A 23,489-nucleotide genomic window follows, 5' to 3' on the forward strand; every position below is an offset into this window, starting at 1 on the left:
TATCTTCATGGACTTAACAGTAATAATATGATTTTCAAATTCTCAGAGGTCATTCATTTAACCTGTTTTTAGTTAATGAAATGTTCTGTGTCTGGGTGTTCCTGTATCCTTTCCACTCCACAGCGGAGTTTAACATAACTGCTGATGGCTGGATCGAGTTCAGTGGTTATCAGTACTTCATCAATAAAAATGCTCTATCAATGGAAGATGCTCGTGACTTTTGCAAAAAAAACCACTCTGACCTCATTGTCATTACTGGCCAAACTGAGAGGAAGTTTATTTGGAAACAGGTAAAGGACCCAGTCTGAGTCATTTTATTCTAAGTATATTTATTGTAAAAGATAATGATAATGGTGTTGCCATTCATAATGCTCTTTAAATTCCTTCTTGCAGATTTCAAGGAGCTCAGACAAACTGTACTACATCGGAATGACAGTTGCATTGGATAAATCATTCAGGTAACATTACCCAACTAATAACAATGAAGGTTAATGATGATGATGATAATTTGATGCTATATACTTTATTGTCCCACAGGCAAAATGTTCCGTGAACTCAACACACAGTTACATGTTCACATACACATTCCATAGTGTCAGCATTTTGAGTTCCACATGGTAACATTTCACAATCTATCAAAAATCTCAAATTGTTTACAATCCTGTAATCATTGCACAGCTCAGCAGCTATACAACTGTCAAATAATGGACAATTCAGCAACCACACCAATCTTTGTTGTTGCAATTGTCATGCAGTTCCCCAGTTTCTGTTATGGTGCAGCCAACCCCTACTAAACCTCAGAGTTGTCAGAGTTTGCATAGTCAGCAATCTTCTAAAGCAGTTTACACTTACTGCACTTATTATCCTTCTAATATTGCACAACCTCATAGCTTTAAAAGAAAACCACAAAGCAAATGGTCTAAAAAATTGCACAGTTCCCTAGATGTGGCTATCTAAATTTTGAATTGAAGCAGGCACAAATGAATTCTTAAAATGATTTAATTTGCACTTTGGCACTCTATCTTCTGCCAGAAGGTAAAAGCTGATACTCAGACTACATTAATGTAGGATGGGTCTGCCACTATTTTCTGTGCTCCATTAAGTAACGTGTTCATAGATGGCCTGCAGAGATTTGTATTCTATTTTCCCTATGACTTTCAATCCAGTTTTTACTATCTGAGATTTTAAATGAACAATATGCTCCCAAACCATGCCAGCATCCCATAATGAATTAAGCTTGCCAACACCCCCGATAAAATAAAATCATAAGCTTCTCATTAATTCCATACACTCTAAACTGCCTTCTGTAATTTGGAACACCGTGACGGCCCGAGTGCCACAGGGCGAGGAGCAGGATGCACAGACTCCATCGACGTGGACAGATATTTATTGATATACAAAGACAATGGCACTCACATATAACACAAGCGGTGAACATGAATATGAATACGTTTAACATAAAACACAAGTGGTGAACATGAATATGTTTAACATTGACAATGAGAACAAACATTTAAACGACATGAACTTGAACAACGGCAATGACCGGCAGCACTGCACACAATGACAGGGGTTTAAATACACAAAAACAAAACACTAACCAGGTACAGGTGTGTGCAGGTGTGGTTACAAATAAACAAACAAGACCCTCCCACTGCATGTGGTGGGCCAAACCATGTGACTCGTGAGAGGCAAGCGTTCCATGACAAACACAAACCATTAATATGAGTTTTCCATGTAAAATGTTGTCGAAATGGGCACCTAGATATTTATAGGAACATACTTGGTTAATGGGAGTGCCGTGAATGATCACCTGAGTGTGGTCTCCTACTGATGGGTCAAACATTATCTTCTTTGTTTTACTCACATCTAATGTGAGACAGTTATTTGTACACCACTGGACAAATCTTTTAACTTCATACTGAAAATGCAATGTGCCTGAATTGCTATAATGTAAACTTAATATAGCAATGTGAGATAATTTCATAATATAGTCGTGTGAATTACTAATTACTAATAATTCGTATAGAGAGTAAAACTAATAGCAGTATCAGCAGAGAATCTGATAATATAGTTATTTGAAGTGGCATCTTCCCTCCATACAGTCACAGTCTTAGTCAAGAGCATATTCCTTTTGAGTACAGTCTTACTGGTATTAAATGTTATTATCATAATTTTCTAGAGCAAGTTTAGACATAGCTGTGTAGGCATTTTTAATATTCCCATAACATTTATCTAAAACCTTGTTACAGCATGGTCTCTTTACACACCATAATTGTTTGGCCAATTGTAAAAAGTTTCCAAACAAGAAGCACCTAGCACAAACATTATCATTTTAAACTTAAAATATGACTTTTAGAACATATCAACAGTAAAGTCAGCAGAATAAAAACAAAAAAACCATTACAACATAGATAACAAACAGCACACGAGTCTTGGTCGCTAGTAGAGCAGCACCACCATTTATGGAGCATTTGCAAACAGTTTGCTAAATGAATTGTTCTTTTCTATGTGGTGTTTAAATACTTGTTTTCTTTCAGTTGGGTAGATGGTTCCCCAGTTGTCTTTACAGCATGGAACAAAAATGAACCAAACTTTGCCAACAACGATGAGAACTGTGTAGCCATGTACACTGATATGGGTAAGAGCAATTCTTCTACATAGTTTCTGTTTTATAATGCCAGATATTGCCAAGTACGATTGAGGACACATCAAACATCTTTATCAATCAGGCTTCTGGAATGATATCAACTGTGGAATACCATTACCTTCTATCTGTAAAAGAAGCATTAATTTCGTTCCAAATACAATGCCACCAGTAACTGCACCAACAGGAGGTTGTGCTCTTGAATGGGTCTCTTTCCAGGGAAAAGTAAGTGAATTCTCAGTTATAGAAACTATAGATTGGTAAAACTATAAACAAATAAAACCTAATAAATAATCAAAACAGAAAAGCACACATTTTATGACTATATGCCTCAAAAATTGACAACACAATTTTAATTTCTTTCTAGTGTTATAAATTTTTAGGGAAAGATTATGAGCGAACATGGCATGATGCTCGGCAATTTTGCATCTCTCTAGGAGGCAACTTGGTTTCCATTGGGAGTCAAGCAGAACAAGGTAAACGTTAAGTTAAAATTCAAAAACTCTTTTTAACTCTTTTTTTTCTGGCCAGTCTAAATATACTATACTATAATTATATGGCTCTGCTTGATCTTACAACATAAACATTAATCATGGAATTATTTTCCAGCTATCTTTGGAAAATTCTGTAAATTATTTTAAAAATGATTAAATTATAATTTAAACTTTGGGGAATTCACATTTATTTCTCAAACATATTTATTGTTAGATCTTCAATGATTTCTGATGGGTTTCACTTAAAGGAGAAATTTATCTTCTCAGCATTCCTCACTACCATGATGTTCAATACACATGATGACGTGTGGATTGGCTTGAATGATATCAACTGGGAGATGCACTTCCTGTGGACGGATGGCAAAAGTGTCCGGTTCACCAACTGGGCCAAAGGTCATCCAGTGTCAGTCCCACATGACAGCAGAACATATGGATCACATGCAAGTCCTTTTTGCCAATTACAAATTCCTACTTCTACACATTTGTATATACAGTTTCTCTATCTAAACCTTTCTCTCCTCCTGGAGTATAGGAGGGGAGCCCTGCAGTGCTTCCTGTCGTGTGTTGCTGCCACTAGCTGCCTCCATCTGCCTCCAAAATATGCCTGGCATCAGCATCGAGGTCACACCCTAGGTGTTCCTCAGCCTTCCCTGGTTTCTCTTCCCCTGAGGGTTCCATGTCAGTGACTATGTCTGTGACTGTCTAGTTTTCAAATGATGTGACCCAGGCATCCCCATGATCTCAGCAGGATCTGCCAAAGTGCAGCATTGCTGATCATTTCTGGCCAGTATATTCTGAGAAATTATCACAATCACTGGTTTACAAATATCTGGATCTACTACAGTGTGGCCTTTTTCATCCTCCATGTCTCTGTACTGTACAGTAGAACTGACTTTATGCTTGAGCTGCAGAGATGGCTCAAGGTAGAATAGCCAATGGTCTTGGAGTTCCATACACTTCTGAACTGGATGAATGCTGCCCTTACCTGCTTTATTCTCACTTAGACATCTGCTTCTGACCCTTCTTGTTTGTCCACCAAACTTCCCAGGTAGGTGAAGACTGGCTTCTTCCAGGGGTTCTCCATCCATCCTGACTGGGTCTTCACAGTCTGTGTTGACCTTCTGGACCTTTATCTTTCCCTTCTGAATTTTCAGCCCTACCTGTGATTGCATTGGTGGGAAATCTGATGACTTTAATTGCATCTGTCGATGGCTGTGATACCAGGTTTCAGCAAAGTGGAGATCATCTAGTTGAGTTCATAGACTCCATTGTATTCCATTTCATTTCTTGTTGGTTACTATCTTCATAGTCCAGTGTAATACAATCAGGAATAAAAATGGCAAGAACAGACAGCCTTGCCTGACCTCTGTCTTCACCTTGAAGCTTCTTGTCTGCTGTACCTAACGCACCACTCTACATGACATTCTTTCATGCGAATTCTTAATCCCGTTATTGGTTTCTCCTGTGTCTTGTCATTCCTTATTAATCTGTCTATTTTAGCCCTGTGTTTGTAATGCTCAGTTGTCGGTTATTGTTGCTATACTGTTCTAGTTGTCCTGTGTAAGTTACCATCAGTTTCATACCTATATTGTTCTTGTCATCTTTTTGTTCATGTTATCCTGTTTGTTTTTTTCCCATGCCTTCTTTTTAGCTTCTTGTTTAGTTTGCTTTATTAGTTATCTAGTGTTTGGCATCTGTTTTAGCCATTTGTTTGATTGCTTTGTTTTTCACTTGTTTCTCCAGTTTTCTATTAAATGCTATCCTGCACTTTAATACTGCTTCTTGTCTCACCCCTGATAAGTGTTACAGCATCTCTGCAGTTCTGAAGGTGTCCTCAAATGTGGATGATCTGATTGGCTGAAGGGATGATTACCTACCCTTTTAATATAAAGAGAAGTTTGAGCATGCTTGTGCACCTTGTTGTCTTGAGCAGTAGAGGCCATGTGATTACAGTAGACACTTATCCTTCACCAGTTCATCATTAAGCAGTCAGGGAAGATTTGTTATTTTTGTTTTCTTTATTTTTAGAAGAGAAACCAGAGAATTGGGGGTTATAGGAGGTTTTGTTTATTGTGTTGACCTTACCCCATCCTGATTCCATACTACTTTGGTTACTTTTGGGGTTTTTCTCTTTTTATCGTTCTTGCTGTTTTGTGCTTTTAATATTGTGTTTCACCACTTGTGATGAAGTAAACTTCTTTGAGATTGAAACTGTCTTGGTTTTGCATAATCCCCGGGTTTAATTTAGGGCTTCACCCATGAGCAAACAAGGTCGTAACATGTTCACAGTATTTTTGGAACACCATAGTGTCTTATCAGTTTCCATATTGTTGCTCAGTTCACACTGTCATGCGCCTTCTTATAGTGCACAATATTGATGTATCGTGGAGAGTTCCACTCAATGGAATGTTCTATAATGATCTGCAATGTTATTATCTGGTCTGTACATGACCAGCCTTGCCTGAAGCTTGGTCCCCCATCTTTGGTGACTGAATAAATGGTGACTGAATAAATGGTCCATTGGGCCCATCATTCTCTCCACTATAATTTTTTTGAGCACCTTCACAGGCACAGAGCATTGCCTCTGTAGTTCTCACATCAGCTGAGGTCCTCCATCTTTGGTGACTGAATAAATAGTTACACTTTACCAAGGACACTTTACAACAACACATAGCTTTTACATCATTTCAGAACTCAACGACACTTTATACCAGCACACAGCTTTTACACCTAGTCAACACACTGGTATCTTTACGAGATGCCTCTCACTCTAGTCTTCTGCAATATCATCCACTTCTTTCACCCTTGAATTTTTCAGATAGTTGTATTTTGCTTTCTGCTTCTCATGGTTTGTCCAGGTCTTAAGGTTTAGCCTAAGCATTGCTGTCATAAGGTGCTTGATTCAGACATCCATCAATGATCTCATGAACTTCCTGCAGATTCATATATGGTCTACCTGATGGATCTTCTTATATGGGAACACACCTCCAATCATGTTCAGGGCTCAAATGCCAACATAACGTTCCTCATTTCCATTCATGTCCCTGAGGCCATGTTTCCCCTCTTCATATCCAGTGTTATCTGTTCCAATCTTGGCATTGAGGTCTCCCATCAGTATATCAATGTCTCTGTGTCTCAGCCTGCTCAAAGTGCTCTTTGATGTCTTCACTGCTATGATTGGTTGGAGCATGGCCCAGGACCACATTTATCCTCAGTCCCTTCTTCATTGTAAATTATGCTGTTGAGTCGTGCGTCTCTTGCCTCCCATATAATAAGCACCTTAGCATAAATACTATGCCTTTAGTGTTTTGTGCACCATCTTCCTTGTGGCCAGCTTGCCTGTCATCTGCCGCCGTTGTCCTGAATACATCCACCTTATTTTGCAAAGTCAGAGGAGTGATAGTTTGTAGCTCCACATTTTTTATTTATTTTGAATTTTACCAGGAAATCCCATTGAGATAAAAAAGCTATTTTTCAAAAACTCTTTTACTAGAGAGACCTGACCAGGATAGCAGCCACACAGAGTCATAACATATCAAAATACAACATAGATGACATAAAATACAACATAGACAACATAACATACTATACAACCAATTAAACTCAAAGACCTCTCAAGAAAAACAACCACGTCTCATTTACCACCTCAATTATGATGCACTTATGAATGTTTATAGTTTTAAATCTTTCTGCAATTTATTCCATGTCCAGCATGCATAATAAAAAATGCAGTTTTTTATTTTATTTATATATATATATATATATATATATATATATATATATATATATATATATATATATATATATATATATATATATATATAATTCACAGGCAGGAAATTTTTTTCTTAGCATTTAAATGAAAAAAAGATGTATTTCTAAAATAAATCATTTCCATTTCCAATCTTCATTTAAGCTTTCTAACTAGATTCATGGTCAATCTTTCAGTGGATTTAGCATCGATGTAAAAATGCAAAAGTCATCATAATCAAACTTCTGAAAAGATCATGAACTTTGTTTTCTGAGCATTTAATACTAATTTTAAGATAAGCAGAGCAATGTTTAATGACCGTATTGTAGTTTGGAGTTCTTGTACATCCTAATGCTATGCTTAAAGCATGCATATAAATGAGAGTATCACAATGCTGCTTTCTGTACAAAGCACCAATGAGGTCATTTGCCATAATCCATAGTAGCAGTAGTTGGTAGTAGTAGTAACTGAAACAGGTTTAAAATAAAAAATCCAGATTTCCATCAGTCGATGTACAGTAGTGGCATAACATTGGACAGATATTTTTTCATTTAAATGATCAAATATAGACCTCATACAAATAAAATACTTATTAAACTGTCTGACCATGATGTCTTTATCTTTTATTTCATCTGAGTCAACTAAAATATGCTCAGGAAATCTCGAGGCAATATATATGCTTAAAAAAGAATTTATTTCTTTTCAAATTTTAGAAGGATTACTTTCCCTGTCTCAACCATTGTCCACACATTTCATGTGCCTATGGTTAGTGTTTTTTTAGTCAGGAAAAGGATACCGGCTTTCACCATAGCACATCATAAATCCTTCTAAATAAAGGCCCTACCTCTTCAAGGTCTTATCACCATTGTTTAATGCAAGAGTTTCTTTTACAGTGTGTTGTTGCTAGACCCACACCCAATACTCCTTATTTTTCAGACAGACTTGGGACTGCCCTTGGCGCTGTCTTATACAGTACACACAGTCTAATCTCTTGCATGTTAGGTAAATTATCAGCTATTTACATGATTACTAATTCTTGCTACTTCATCCACTTTCGCATGTATTATGTGTTTGATAATACATGCTAACTCTCACTAAGCAGGGATCAGTAAAGCAACTTTGCATTTTGATTGGCAAGGCTCAAGGATGGCTTTTCAGAATAATCAGTGTTGTTATAAAGATCACCTTATAGTGGAATTCAAGTAGATATTCTGATAGAAAATTGCTCAAATAAAAGTTATCAGTTTAATTTTAGTTTTTTAATTATAATATGCAGATCTTCATGTTTACAGCCAGCTCTGGCAGTAGAGTATCATGCATAGACCTCAAGGTCTTATTCCTTTAATGATAAAAATAAATAAACAAAGGATAATAATCCTTTTTATAGAAAAACCAAATCATTATAAACATTATTGAACTTTAGAGATTCAATATCACATTATGATTGCAAATTCATAAGAATTGGCATCACCCAATTTGGAAGAAAACATATGAAAGGTTAAAGGTAGATCAGTGTTGAGTTTCACATTTATTTTTTTTTACAATTTAATTGATCAGAACCCATTCTCTCCACTCTCAACTGATGTAAATTATACAAAGTTTGGGGGAAATGTCTCTCAAAATAGTATGTTTGTACCAGTGTGTACTACATGCATTTCCTGCAGCCTATCACTTTTCTTTGATGGTAGAATTTTAGAGTAAAATATAAAAAATAATACAGATGACTACCAGCATGTTCACAAGTTTTAACTGAAGTGAGATAACTCAGTGGGATAAGGACAGGATTGTAACTTACAGTTCTTCATAAGCATAAGACACCAACATGTCACCAAATGCAAAAGTCACTGTCTGTGGTCTGCTCAAGTATCACATATACTTCAAAAGACACAAATAATGTTAACTAAATGTCTGTAATCTATCTTAGTTTGACTCATTTAAGACTAAAACTGCAATATAGCCACCTTAGATTTTTTTTACTGACCAGTGAAATAAACAGATGTTATTTTTGCGATGTGTGTAGTTGAAGACACACTGATAATGGTTGATCTGACCTGTGACATGACTCTGTCTTTTGGTCATGGAGCTCCATGAGTGTAGGTAATAAAGCGACATAGCCTACTGATTAGTCACAGAATGTGGTAAAGTAGCTATTGGCATATAAAAAACAAAAGCTGACTTCTCTCTTAGAATGATGCATCACGCTAAAATAAGTTTCTTTAAGGTGTCATTGTGAAAAATGAAATCCTATAACACTCGTTAAAATGCATACAGTGGTTGACTTGTGTTCCATAAGATGTCTTGACTTATCATTCTGGAGTTGAAACCCAGTACTTGGAATTGCTGTATTTTGGTATAATATAGCTTATGCACTTAATATAGTTTACTTATGTGCTTATTGACACCAACTATATACCATACATATCAAAATTATTAAATGCATTTATTTGTATTCATTACAGCCATTTATGTCATGGAATATGAATCACCATAAAGCTATAATACCGGTAGGTTTCATATCCATTTGTATATGACACCCAATGACTACTATTCTCTACAACTGTCTGTGTTGTGGGCTGCTGTTAATTCTAGACAAAGTCTGTTTTTTTCTTCATTCTTATTATAAAATACACAATTTTGATATCCTTAATAGTGCCTTACTTTTGCTTCAAAGAGTGAAAGAAATTTCCTTGAAACTCATCAGCTGATTTCCTTTTTTCTGCTTCTCAGTTTATACGGTGGCTAGAGGATGAAGCCAAGGTGGGTTTTATATATGTACAGTCTTGAGTAGAAGCCTTAAGTTGCTTGGAATCTTTCCTTGCATGTTTTCATTTCCCACAGCACCTCTCAGCATTTACTAGGTTGAAATCATACTTCATCAACTTCTCATTGCCATCCTTGGACCCTACAATGTTGTCAGTATATGATACATGTACTTATGAATTGCCCTTGTCTCTGCTTGCTCTGCTGAGACAGTCTGTGTGCAGTCAGGCTGTCTCCTCTTCACTCTACAACAGTTTGTGTGTTTTTACTCACCTTCAGCTAAGGCCGTTAAGAAATGTGAGATGAATTTGTAAGTTGTGACATATTGTGTCATTTTACATTTACAAAAAGCTGACACTTTTTATCCAAAGCGACTTACAATTATGACTAAACACAACTTGAGCAACCAGGATTAAGAGCCTTGCTCAGGCACCCAACAGTCACATCTCTGAGGGGATGAGGCTTGAATCAGCAACCTTCATATTGCAAGTCTTGTACCTTAAGCAACATCAGATCAGTTCTGTTGATTTTATTTGCTGATGCAACTCAGTAAAAAAGGGAGAGAAAGCATTATACGATAAAAAACAGAGTATTCATGACACTTTATGAAACACAGCTTCTATGGAACATGTAGCTATATGTTGATAAGAAAGTACATTTGTTACTCTAAATATACAAAAGACAAATTTGTGCAAAAATACCTAAGCATGATAATTACTGTACATTAGTGTTTATATTCACTGGTCTTGTGACATTTTGACATAGGAGCAAGACATCAGTACGGAATAAAAAGGCAACTCTTTGTTAGCTTAAACAAAGGAAAACACTGAAACAGCATAAAAAGGGCTTGAAATAGTCTAGTCTTTTGATGAAGCATGAAGTAGTGGCTTGGCTGTAGACTATAGCAGGCTATAATGTGAAGCGCTGGAGTTCAGCACCTGTGAGGAGCACCAGTAAGTGAAACAGGTGAACAGGATAACTAATACATGGGAGATTGAGAGCAGGCAAGTGGCTGAGGACGATGATTAACAAGGACTCATGAATGTGTGTGTGTGTTTCTGGCTGGGTAGCAGCCAACTTAGGTCTTTTGAAGATCTAAAATTTTTGAGCAAGTCCCAAACATTCTCCACTATGAGAAGCATGTTGTAATAATATAGTAATTAAAATCTAATATAAAATAAGCCACTGAATTCAAGCATCATCCAGTATTCATTATAAATTTTAAATTAAATGACAATAAATTCATCATTATTGCCTGCAGTTTGACTGTGCCATTATGGTGAGGGCAACAGACAAAATCACTGGCATGTGGAAGGTTGAAGACTGCAGCGAAAAGCGAGGTTTCATCTGCAAGAAGAACATTGGTGAGTAGTAGTAGTTTTAATACTAGTCAGCAGAGATAGGCAATATTTTAATGACATGTATTTGAAATAAATATTGAATTACATTTAAAGTATTTTGTGACAAAAAACATGTCATTTGTAGATTAGATATAATGTATTGTTATTTTTGTATTTGTAACAATGAGTGAAATGAGGCAAGATGCAAATTCTGAAGAAGACATGTTGAGAGTCTATCAAGCTGCCATTTGTTCTATGCTGTCAAGAGCCCCACACAAACATCCATTGCCAAGTAACTTCATGTCAGATGTGAGATCAATTGCAAACAAAATCTTGGAACTGGAGCTTACCATGGCTATGCAAAAATGTATCAAGTATTGTTGTGTTATGACACGGATTATGATTATCACATTATGGCTAATAACTATTAAGGCTAATAACTATTAAGATGGAAGACTGTACAGTACACTGGGCCAACAGGACCAGAGAATACTGCAAAGGGGGACTTTGTGTCTACACTAATAATACATGGTATATGAATACTACCATTACCAATATTCACTGCTCCCCAGAATTGGAATATCTAACAGCCAAAAGAATACAGCTTTTATTTACCAAGAGTATATATGATAGTAATGATCAAAGCTGTATATGTTCCTCTGGATACCAATACCTGCCTTAAACCAGCAACAGAATGCTATTATATAACAATAATCTGCTTAACTTAATTGAGTTTTTATAATAGCAAGGGATTTTAATAAGGCAGATTTTATCAGAATGCCCAGTGCCCAACAAGAGGAAAAATACTCTTTATCATGTTTTTAGTAATATTACGCATGTGTTTAGAGTGACCCTATGTAATGATTGCACACACAATGAGGAAGAGGATCCAAATGCAAGAGGTTTTATTTGTTAAATCAAACAGATCAGTGGGCTAAGGCAGGTATTCATAGTCTGGTTGTTCCAAGGTCAGAGTCCAAGAGGTGTCCAGGAATCAGGCAGGAGATGAGGTCTGAAACACAGGCAAGAGTCGAAAAACAGGAAGACAAAACCATAATTGAACTGCTTGGTACAGAATATAAAGTTGGCTATACTTTGTGACATGAGTGTGAAGGAGGGGAGCTTAAGTAAGCAAGCAGTGATAAGGTAAACAATGATCAGGTATGTGCTAGTATTCCGGTGAATCAGATCAGAGGCATGTATGGGAAGAGGTAGGCATGGCAGTGTGGGGTGGAGCGTGATTCCTGGCATTCATAACACCCTATGACACTTGTGCCACTCTAACCATATCTGCTTGTCTTAAACCCAGTATATAGGCCTGTAAAACAGTCAAACCAATTACAAGACTGATACAGGTACGACCAGATGGACCTTCTGAACAGCTTCAGGGCTGTTTTAACAGCACTGACTGGACCATTTTAAGGACAATGATATTGTTACCTACACGTCTAATGTCTTATATAAGCGGATGCATGAACACTGTCATCACTGCAAAATGTATTTGAATATTTTACCACAGTAAACCATGGTTCACAAATGAGGTATGACTCTGGATAAAGGCCTGCAACAAAGCCTTCAGATCAGGTGACACACAACAGTACAGCATGGCAAGATTTGAATTGAAGAAGGGTATCAGAGATGCCAAAGCTGTCTACAGAAATAAGGTTGAAAACTACTTGATAACTCAAATCCAGGCCAGGCTCGGCAAGGCATAAAGCACCTCACTAAACAGACAAACACTAAGGAACTGATAAACAGCAGTGGAAATGCCCTACTGGTGGAGCAACTTATTAACTTTCATCTGGCATGAGAAGGCTAACGACATGAGCGCTGCGACCACTATGACATCTAAAGACAAGAGCTACCTCAAAATATGAGGAGATGTACAGGTGTACTACACAGTATAAACACTCGGACGGCAGTGAGACCAGGCAATGTACCAGGAAGGGTTCTTAAAGACTGTGCAGGGGAATTGACTCTGATATTTACAAATATCTTAAACCTTTCCCTAGCACTGTGCAGAATACCCACCTGCTTTAAAACATCTGTCATTGTAGCAATTCCCAAGAAAGCCAGTTTCCAGTGGTCTATAGCCAGGGTAGCCACTTGAGCACATTTTGAGTACCTGCCTGTCATCTGTTAATGAGTGGACTTACACACCAAATTAAAATTCCCTTGGTTCCATGCCTCCAGTTATCTGCAGTAAGTGAAGTGCTTACAAATTTATAGTTGAATTTGCTGCAATTAAATTACAAATCAAATTTGTTGTATGTGCATTATTGGTGTATATATTTTGCAATTTGTTTTCATTCATTTGTTGATATGTTTGTAATTTATATCAAGTTACATTCCAGTGTAATTCTGCCCTTATCTCTACTAGCTACTACATCTACAATCCAGCAGTCCTTTCACCTACGATGGTAGAACTGTGGGTACAACAATATTACGAAACCTACTACATTCCATGTCTGCTGTATATTTGATCTGTCTCAGACTCTCAGATCCAAGCTCCAGTGACAACAGCATCACTGCAGCCATATTTTGTGCTGGGAAACAACTCATTCAAGCTACAGATGGAGAAGATGAACTGGGACGAGGCCAGGAGGCAGTGCAGGGCAGATGATGCTGACTTGGCCAGTGTTCTGGACTCCATCACCCAGGCTTTAACAATTCTTAGGATTGACAGATCCAAACAGCCTATGTGGATCGGCCTCAACAGCATCCTGGTATGCTTGTTAGTCTGTATTGCAGAGTTGGAACTATTGAAAAGAGCCAAGGCCCTGGGCCTGTGATTCGGAAAGGCCCATGATCTCCATAGTTATAGCCAGTGCTCACTACATACAAAATTTGGATTAAAAAAAATATTTTTTCTTATATTGTTTTTATTCACAACCCTGAAAGAAAAACAAGGGAATTCTAGACTAAAAATATACAAGCACACACATACTGCATGATATGCAAACACACAGCTGCTCAATGCTTGTGTCTTGAATGGCCACCCTCCTGGCATCCCTGTTTCCATTGTTACCCTGTTGTGTCTGTGTTTTCCTTTATTTCCCTGTTCCGTTTTGTGGAGGAAAAATCAATAGGACTCAAGCCAAATGTGCAGATGAGCGAGCTTTATTGGTTCTGTCCCTTATGCATCGAGGGAGAGAAGCCTCAAACTTCTCTCTAACATGAGTTCATATACCCTCACCATTCCCTGTTGTTCTCTCATGCACTAATCTCATGACTCCAGGTGCCAGGCCTCTCAACCGTCTTTGAATATTCTTTCCTGCTAAAAACAGTTGTTACTCCCTGCTGCTGCACCCCTGCCCAGCAACAGTTAAGCAATAACTGCCATTCTCCATCACTTCTCTATTCGCCTTTCTTGCAGACTGGTCGAGATGAGGGCAAAGGTCACATAAAGGTCACATATTCCTTACTTCCTCCTTTAAGGAAGCATTAAGCATTTTCCCTCACATGTTCCTTGGCTTCGTTTTCTCCGCCCCCTCGTATAAAAACATACCATGCCTGTCATTACTTTCACCTGTGTCTGGTTTAGAGTTGATTAGTTCATATATTTAAATCCTGTCTGGTTCCCTGTGGCTCTGCTGTTCATTGTATGCAAGTAGGTTTATTGTTTATCCCATTCCAACCACTGTATGTATATGTATGTAAAGTTGTGTTTATTTATCCTAGCCTGTATGTTAATTCTAGCCTTTGTTTATTCAAGGCTCCATGTGTTTTATTCTAGCTGCTGTTTGTATTTATTATTTCTTCATGTACCCTAGACCTTGTACTTATTATGTTTCCTCATGCTCTTCGTATTGGTGAATTGACCTTGAACTACCCTAAGGACCATGATTCTGGATTTGCCCCTAATAAATCTCACTCTTCTTCACACAAATATACCAAATATTCCCATGAAGGGTGAAATGGAGTAGCCAAGAATTGCATAGTCCATGCACTGCAAATCTGCACATGCCATAGACTAGAATAACAAGATTTATAATTTAAAACATTTACAATCTACATTTTCAATAGCAGTAGGTAAAGGTTGAAATCTTATTATTTGTAGTATTGTGTGATAAGTTATCTCTTCCATGAAGTAGGTACTTTATCATTAATCAGGCAACTTAATTATACATGTCAAGTTCTGAGCAAAATATTGTACATGAGATTTCCACATTTGCCTTGTCATTAGATAAATTCCCACTCATCTTTTCAAATTTCTCCACACTTTCTTTCAACAATCATTCATATTTGAAAATATCAGTTGGTACTGTATAATAGGCCAGTAGTTGTGATGTTTGTAAATTTTGCCACCAAAAACCGGTTTCAAAGCAGGAGTAAGGGTGGGAACAAGGCACATAATGAATATGAATGTATAAAAGGTCATGTTGAATATTTTTCTACTGTATGGATGGGTGTATTGGGCCTTTTGGGATAACTTTTCAGGGAGTAAATTCCCATAAAAGTAACACCACCACTATCTGGCGCACACACACACACACACACACACACACACACACACACACACACACACACACACACACACACACACACACACAAAATATCTAACTGAGTATGTGCTGTTGTTTGCAGACAGGGGGGCAGTACCGCTGGGTAGACAACTGGATGCTGAGCTATGTTAACTGGGGAAAGGGAGAGCCGAGTCAGAACCAGGCCTGCGTGTACATCGACACGGATGGATACTGGAAAACGGCAAACTGCAGCAACACCTACTACTCCTTCTGCAAGCGTTCCTTAGGTAGCTCTCTGCTCACTATAGTGGAAAGGGGTTTTTTTTATACAAAATTTAGGATTATAATCAAGCCCTCTCACTGAAAAAGGGCAATATTTTTCTTGCAAGACATTCTGTCTCTATATTCCATAATATGTTAAGACAACGTTTATGGGTTTTTATGCTTCCAACATTTTTTTTCTCATGTTTCAGTGTTTTAAGTATTGCTATGAAATATATAAATAAAATAACATGGCTTCAGCATGGATGTAGAGTCAAAAGACATTTCTATTTAAGGAATTTATTACTACAGCAAAAGTTCAGAATGTTAAGAGTAGCCAAGAACCATCCATTCACTTGCTAACACGAGTGTATGTACCAGAACAAGCTTCTTTTATTTTGTTCTTTGTATACAGTTGTTGCCCCCACTGAGCCTCCTCAGCTCTCTGGAAACTGCCCTGAACCAAAGCAACACAAGACCTGGATCCCATTCCGAGGACACTGCTATGCTTTCTTGGCCTACAAGAAGGAGAACTGGGCCCACGCTACAGTAGAATGCATTAGAATGGGTAGGCTCATCGCTATTATCCACTGAATAACAAATGTGACACAGTATGGTGCACACACACAGTGTGCTATGTTTTTTCTCTCGGATTATCCTTTGGTTGGTAGCTGTATTTACTTGCTGCAGGTGTAGTTTTGCCTTGGCCCTAGGTGTGATTGGGGGGTAAACACACCACTCACTGAACTATTAAATTAGGATGATTCATTAGCAACACCTGTAGAAGGTTTTTGTTGTGCTTTTCTTCTAGTTCCTCATCTACACTGAGACTGGACATCTCAAACTCATCACTTTTTTTCATACTTTCTCAAACCATCATCGCATACTTCCACAAATTACAAATCTTTCCAAACTGAAATGTGTCTTGCAATTCCTGTCCCACAGGTCTCCTAGATAGTATCATCAACGTAGATGCTGCAATCTCAGGAACCTCATTTACTCCCTACATTTAGCACAATGACAGACTCTGGAATTGCCAATCTGCTGTCCAAAAGGCTGACATCATCTCAGCCCTAGCATCCCTCCACTTCCTGGCCCTAACAGAGATCTCGATCACACCTGAGAACTCAGTGACTCCAGCTGTCCTGTCCTCTGCCTTTTCATTCACACAATCTCTTGATGTCATTTGAACTTGTTCTCAACCAGTTTCCTCTGACTGTCAGAGCAGGGAATGTTCTGAACCTGATTTTCACCTGGACCACCACAACATCGGACATTAGACATCAGACTTCTCTCTCTCCCTCCCTTCTCTGTCTATCCATACCTCCCCATCTTGTTCTTCCTCCTTCTGTCACAATCTTTGCTCCATTACTCCCTCTTCCCTTACTTCTACTATTTCGTTCACCCTTCCTCACCATCACTCTTCTTTCTCTCTCTCTCTCTCTCTCTCTCTCTGGATACAGTTACTAATACTTTCCTTTATGTACTCTCCTCATTGATTAATCTTCTATGCCCTCTTTTGTCTACACCTACAAGATCTTCCCTACTCTGGCTAACAGAAACACTCCACTGCAACAGGAGAAAAAAAAAAGGACTGCAGAGAAGCAGTGGAGAAACTCTCACATGGTTTCAGATCTCAGCTCTTATCAGTCTCCCGTTTCCAAGTTTTCACTGGAAGTAACATTTTCAAAGTCATTCTACTACAGAGGAAAATTTAAATCGTCAGCTCTGATCCACACAAGTTCTTGAGTATTTTTCTTCTGTCCTTAACCCTCCCTCCTCTCTCATCTCTTACTCCTGAGGAGTTCATCACCTTCTTTGAGGAGAAGATATAGCAATCTGCCATTCCTTTTCCTTTGTTCCCACTCTTCCATTCCCCTACAGCCAACTCTCTGACTTCCTCTCTACTCAGACAAAAATCTCCAACTCCTGACTTCAGTTCGACTACGTGTCTGCTGGATTCCATTCCACCCAGTCTGTTCAGACAATCTCAAGAGATCAGCTTCTTTTTATCTCTCTTATCATCAGTTACTCCTTATCCTCTGGACATGTACCAACTGCGTTCAAAACCGTCAGGGTGGTCCCAATCCTTGAGGAGGCCACACTCGACAGCTCCAATATAACCAATCACAAATCTGTATCACTTCTCTCTTTCCACTCAAAAGCCCTTGAATGAGTAGTACTTTACAATTAATTATCTCTTTTTCTCACCCAGAACCAGCTCCATGATACTAATCAGTCTGGCTACAAATGGGCACACTCAACAGAAGCAGCCCTTATAGCAGTGATGGAGAAGCTTCATGCTGCCATTCTGTCTTGATTCCTCTGGACATTTTTGCAGCCTTTGACACAGTAAACCACAGCATTCTCCACAATTCAGGACTATGCGTCACTGATTTGATTTGGCTGCAAACAACCAAGCTGGAATATTTTGGGAACACTTTAGTATGCATGACTCTCTTCTTGCTAAAATACTGCATTGATGACTTTGAGATTTTCCTAACAGTGTAATTTAAATTTCTATCCTAACATTAGAAATGAATTTGAAATGTGTCTGTTTACACTGTATATTATGCATTTTAATCACTGCTGAAAAACATTAGTTAACTTGCCAGTAAGGTGTAATGCATTGATAGACAGTTATTCTTTCCATTATTGGTCCAAGCAACATGTGGTTAACTACATAAATGCAACAACATAAAAGATAACACTCTGGACAAGAGTGCCTGCTTAATGCTGTAAATGTAATGTTGACATCAAATAAAATCATATTACTTTGTCCCTGTAAATGTTAATATGTTAATGGTGTTTGTCTGGTCACAGGTGCATCACTGGTAAGTGTAGAAGATGGGTTAGAATCCCAGTTCATCCACAAGAATATTGAGATCCTCCAGGATGAGTCCCCTTCTTTCTGGATTGGCATGCACCGCAGCTATGAAGGTCTGCAGACCCATTATAAACTTCACCAGCCTGGTCCTTAGCCAGTGCATGTGGTTTCCAAACATATAAATTGTTGTACATTTAGCTGTGTGTGTGTGTGTGTGTGTGTGTGTGTGTGTGTGTGTGTGTGTGTGTACCAGGCAACTGGATGTGGATTGGTAATGCAGTGGTAGACTACACTAGCTGGGGACCACGGATGCCAGGTAGCCATGGTGACTGTGTTGATGTAAAATCAGACAGTGGCTTGTGGTTTACTTCACCATGTAGTAACTTCAAGTCCTTTATCTGCAAAACTGCCAAAGGTCAGTCACACAGACACACACACATACACAAAGAAGGATTCACTATTCTGAAGCTGTTGCACATAGTCTGTACTTTATGACAATAATTTTAAGCGTGATGTTGTCTAAGCATACTAAACTGATTACCTTTGATCTTGGCTATTATGGTCTTTGATCTCATTGTACATGCCTACATCTTTTTAGTTATACCATCAACAGAGAAGCAGCCAGATCCCAGTAAGTACAGAAAGTGTTACTCATCCTTTAAAAACATTAGCAAAAATGAATGATGCAGGTGAAAAACCTTAACAAAAGTAGAGAATCCATGACCTTATCAAATCTGGTTTGTTAAGAGAGTTCCATTAAGAACAGTTTTTTTTCCTGATCATTGATCATTGATATCCTCCTCATAAGCTTCAACTCTGCTCCACAGTGCCCCACATGGTTGAGGCCCCTCATGGCCATGCAGGCACTGCTGTAGCGGTTGTCCTGATGATAATTGCCGTGGCAGGGCTGGTTGCCTTCCTGTTCTTTAAAAGGGCGCCCATACCCATGATAGGAAAATTTATGTTAAATGAGAAAAATGCCAGAAGATCTACAACCACTGTCAACAGCATTGGATTGGTTGCCAACATAGAAGAAAATGAATATGCATAGCACTCACCCTTACATGTGGGAATACACACACACACACTCGCACATGCACACACACAAAGACATACATGCTGTACTGAACACAAGCTGTATTGATGTAGATCACAAACAAAAGGATGAACTTGGCCGCATCATGTAGTGAGATTCTTGAGATTTTTTATTATGAAAAAAAGTAAAATTGACATGTAATCACATTAATTCATAAACTGTATGCCACTATATTCATGGGTATATATTTGGAATTGGTAGCTCAGTGGGTAAGCTACTTGATTTGTAATCAGAAGGTTGCCATTTTTGGGCCCCTGAGTAAGACCCTTAACCCTCAGTTTGTACTCAGTAAAGATTGTGAGTTGCTTTGGATAAAAGTGTCAGGTAAATGTATTCATACCCTGTGGCTTCTACTAAGCTGTTCTTTATTGTGTGGTGTCCATCACTGACCAGTGGGGGAGAACATCTAGGACTCCCATCTTACTGTGCTCCTCCACACATCATATAGTGTTTAACATGGTCGATTTATTAGTTATTTGTGCTTTGTTTGTGATGTCTTCTTATGTTTGTGTCTAGTAATGTCCACCTTCACTAACTTCAGTTAGTTAGTTTTGCTTCCGGGGGGTGTGTATGTTGTGCTTATTGGAGCCATGAGACCTGACTCCTCTGTCTTTGTATCAGTGCTACATTGTTGTTGTTCATGTAAATGTTTTTATAGCAAATAAATGTTTTTAAAACCTAAAAGACTGACAATGGAAAAACATGCACAACAATCATTGACTAAGATTCTACTGACCAGAGGTATCGATTTCAGACAATCACTATAATAACAAACGCAATGACGCAACCAAGCCAAAATTAACACAAATTATTTGTTGTGGATAAAAAGAAATGAAAAGCAACTTGAGGGAATGACTAGCCAAGCAATTTATCAACCAAACAAAACCAACAAAGGAAACTTGTTAATCCAGTTAGTTTCTTCGGGGAAAGAGCATGACTAAAAGTATATCAGAAGATACGGGAGAAAAAGGCGAGACCATCGTGAAACAGCCAAAAGGAGAACTAATTATAGATTTGAGGATACTGTGTCAGATGAGAGGAATAAGTTAAATGATGTAATTTGATGTATTTACAATAAAGTTACTATTGATACCCACTTGTAAAGTAAAAAGTGAAATGCCTAATGCTTACGATTCGCTGGCTCGACCATATAAAGCCATCTGGAGGAAACAGACAGATTGTCCAGAATCTTCAGAATTCCTTCAAACCACCAGGATGACACCAAGACAGAGTGTCCATTTTCCATTGACATCTGGATGGCACTGAGAGAGAGTGTATATCTTCCATCAAACCATCAAGATTTCCTGTGTTTCTGGTTTGACCGTGCCCAAGCAATTAAGGCCAATGATAGGCAAATGACCAGGAGTCTTGGACCGAGGAATTGGATCTACAGTTAGAAAGTCCTAGGCCTTTGGGGGCAGGTCTTTCTGAAGTAGGAGTTTTTGATTCATTGTTGGCAGCACAATGGAACTTCTTAATTAACAGAAATTAAAAAGAAATTAGGAAATTACTAAACTAATAAAGAAGAAATAATTAAATATAATAAAACAGCATGAGATTAGAGTCTTTCTATCTGAATAGCAAGAAGCTATTGACTTCAAAAGTAAATGTGAATCTTGATTTTCGCTCACAAAAATTGTGCGTGTGGGGGAAGAATGGGGTTGAACTTTTCAGGTGGGAGAATAGAATTCCTGTAGGACAAACAGGAATGTAGAGATGCATAGGATCAACCACAAATCACTTAAACAAAGAAAATCATACATTTACTACCAATTTTTGCCTACTAAGTCTTAGAATTAAAGTTTGTAAAACAAACCCTAGGATTGGTGGAGCACTTAATAATTAACTTAATTACTTTCCTATTTTCTAGAGACTTTATTGTATAATTGGTTCATATAAGAGTTTTAGTAAACACAACTAGGAATGATTATCAATTTGTTTACAAGCATGAGGTAAGCAGCATACGGATTTAAGTGATCTGGGTGAATAACGCAAATTAATAAGGAACAAAATAATGAAACAATTGACATCAATTAATAGGAGCAAACATCACAATTTGGAGATTATATTAAAATAGCCATACATTACATGGCTGATTACCATTTGACATTGTAGGTTAAAAGGCAAGTTGTTACTTTGTGAATCTGTGGGAAAGAGACATATATATGAGAAAATATCTCTGTGGGATGAGGAAAGTTGGTTGTCCTGATAAGGGTTTGGGTCTGATGGAATTTATCGTCATAATTCCTGAAAGTATAACCAGGCCAGTAAGAGCTTCCCACATTCCAATCTGTGGGTTTTATGACACCTAAGAAGAGGGGGGAAGGGTCAGAAGCTAGGCCAGCATGGTAAGTTATCAGCTAGGCCATTTATGGTACTGTTGCTCAGCATCATGGAGCCAGAGGAGTTCTGGGTCTTGTCGATGGCTCCAGGGTGAGAGAAAGCCCATCCTAGGGTGTTACCAAGTGGTTACTATGGGATCTGAAGTGGTTGCTATGGAGTTTTAAGTGGTTGCTAGGGTGTTACCAAGTCATTGTTATGGGATCCAAGGGGGTTGCTAGGGTGTTACCAAGTCATTGTTATGGGATCCAAGGGGGTTGCTAGGGTGTTGCCAAGTGGTTGCTATCGGGTCACAAGTGGTTGTTAGGGTGTTAGCAAGTGGTTGCTATGGGATCTAAAGTGGTTGCTAGGGTTTTGCCAAGTGATTGCTATGGGATCACAAGTCAACCACTTGAGTGGGTGTTAGAAACAAGTAACTAGGGTGTTCGAAAGTGGTTGGTATGGGATCTGAAGTGGTTGCTAGAGTTTTACCAAGTGGTAACACTTGCAACATTATTACTGTTGTTACTTTATCAAGGAACATCACAATACAGATATACAGCAGATGAAATAAGTATTGAACACGTCACCAATTGTCTAAGTAAATATATTTCTAAAGGTGCTATTGACATGAACTTCTCACCAGATGTCAGTAACAACCCATCCAATCCACACATGCAAATAGATTTCCATAAATTATGTGTAATAATGAGAAATGACACAGGGAAAAAGTATTGAACACACTTACTGAAATGTAATACTTCGTACAAAAGCCTTTGTATGGAGAAACTAGTTGCATGCATTGCTCAGGTGTGATTTTGGCCCATTCTTCCACACACTTCAAATCCTGAAGGTTCCGTGGACTCCTTCTATGAACTCTGCTCTTTAGTTCCTTCCATAGATTTTCAATTGGTTTCAGGTCAGGTGATTGGCAGGGCCATTCTAGCAGGTTTATTTTCTTTCTCTGAAACCAATTGAGATTTTCCTTGGCTGTGTGTTTGGGATCATTGTCTTGCTGAAATGTCCACCCTCATTTCAATTCATCATCCTGATAGATGGCAGCAGATTTTTATCAAGAATGTCTCAGTACATTTGTCCATTCATCCTTCCTTCAATTATATGAAATGTGCCTGTGCCATATGCTGAAAAACAGCCCCACACCATGATGTTCCCACCTCCAAACTTCACTGTTGGTATGGTGTTTTTGGTACAGTGCCTTTTGACCTCCAAACATGGTGTGTTCAGTTTTGGTATCATCTGACTAGACTATATTCTCCCAGTATTTCACAGGCTCGTCTAAATATTTACATTTACGGCATTTAGCACACGCTCTTATCCAGAGCGACTTACAAAAGTGCTTTGTGATTTACTCATAGAATATATCCAAGTACAGTAGGTTAGAATTAAACATACCAATGAACTAGAATACAGTAGAATACAGGGATGAATGCTGATACCTAGAAGTGCAAAAAAAAAAAGTAAATAAAAATTATATATATATATATATATATATATATATATATATATA

At 38.1% G+C, this 23,489-nt stretch overlaps 1 protein-coding gene and 1 long non-coding RNA gene across 6 annotated transcripts in view; one reads left to right on the forward strand and one right to left on the reverse strand.

The window, feature by feature from the left end:
- Positions 1–20,701, forward strand: part of mrc1a (mannose receptor, C type 1a) — a 37,748-nt gene extending 17,047 nt beyond the window's left edge. Inside the window, exons 17-32 of one of the 4 annotated variants that reach the window (XM_027032243.3) lie at positions 124–290; positions 394–458; positions 2,541–2,641; positions 2,733–2,872; positions 3,015–3,123; positions 3,409–3,581; positions 9,352–9,396; positions 9,620–9,649; positions 10,914–11,016; positions 13,486–13,718; positions 15,580–15,745; positions 16,135–16,287; positions 18,543–18,659; positions 18,800–18,961; positions 19,145–19,177; positions 19,374–20,701. In XM_027032243.3, coding sequence (XP_026888044.2) covers positions 124–290; positions 394–458; positions 2,541–2,641; positions 2,733–2,872; positions 3,015–3,123; positions 3,409–3,581; positions 9,352–9,396; positions 9,620–9,649; positions 10,914–11,016; positions 13,486–13,718; positions 15,580–15,745; positions 16,135–16,287; positions 18,543–18,659; positions 18,800–18,961; positions 19,145–19,177; positions 19,374–19,597 — 2,021 coding nt within the window. In that variant the 3' untranslated portion in view covers positions 19,598–20,701. Of the gene's footprint in view, positions 1–123; positions 291–393; positions 459–2,540; positions 2,642–2,732; positions 2,873–3,014; positions 3,124–3,408; positions 3,582–9,351; positions 9,397–9,619; positions 9,650–10,913; positions 11,017–13,485; positions 13,719–15,579; positions 15,746–16,134; positions 16,288–17,934; positions 18,165–18,542; positions 18,660–18,799; positions 18,962–19,144; positions 19,178–19,373 lie in introns of those variants that run through there. The other 3 variants (XM_027032242.3, XR_014115966.1, XM_081695028.1) reach the window with 3 other exon arrangements.
- Positions 11,881–23,489, reverse strand: part of LOC113579401 (uncharacterized) — an 82,109-nt gene continuing 70,500 nt past the window's right edge. For both annotated transcript variants that reach the window (XR_014115967.1, XR_014115968.1), the window contains one exon: positions 11,881–12,004. This is a non-coding gene — a long non-coding RNA (uncharacterized LOC113579401). The remainder of the gene's footprint in view (positions 12,005–23,489) is intronic.

This window comes from Electrophorus electricus, chromosome 13 (genome assembly GCF_041902795.1).
Source record: "Electrophorus electricus isolate QZ-2024a chromosome 13, ASM4190279v1, whole genome shotgun sequence".
NCBI classification, from domain to species: domain Eukaryota; kingdom Metazoa; phylum Chordata; class Actinopteri; order Gymnotiformes; family Gymnotidae; genus Electrophorus; species Electrophorus electricus.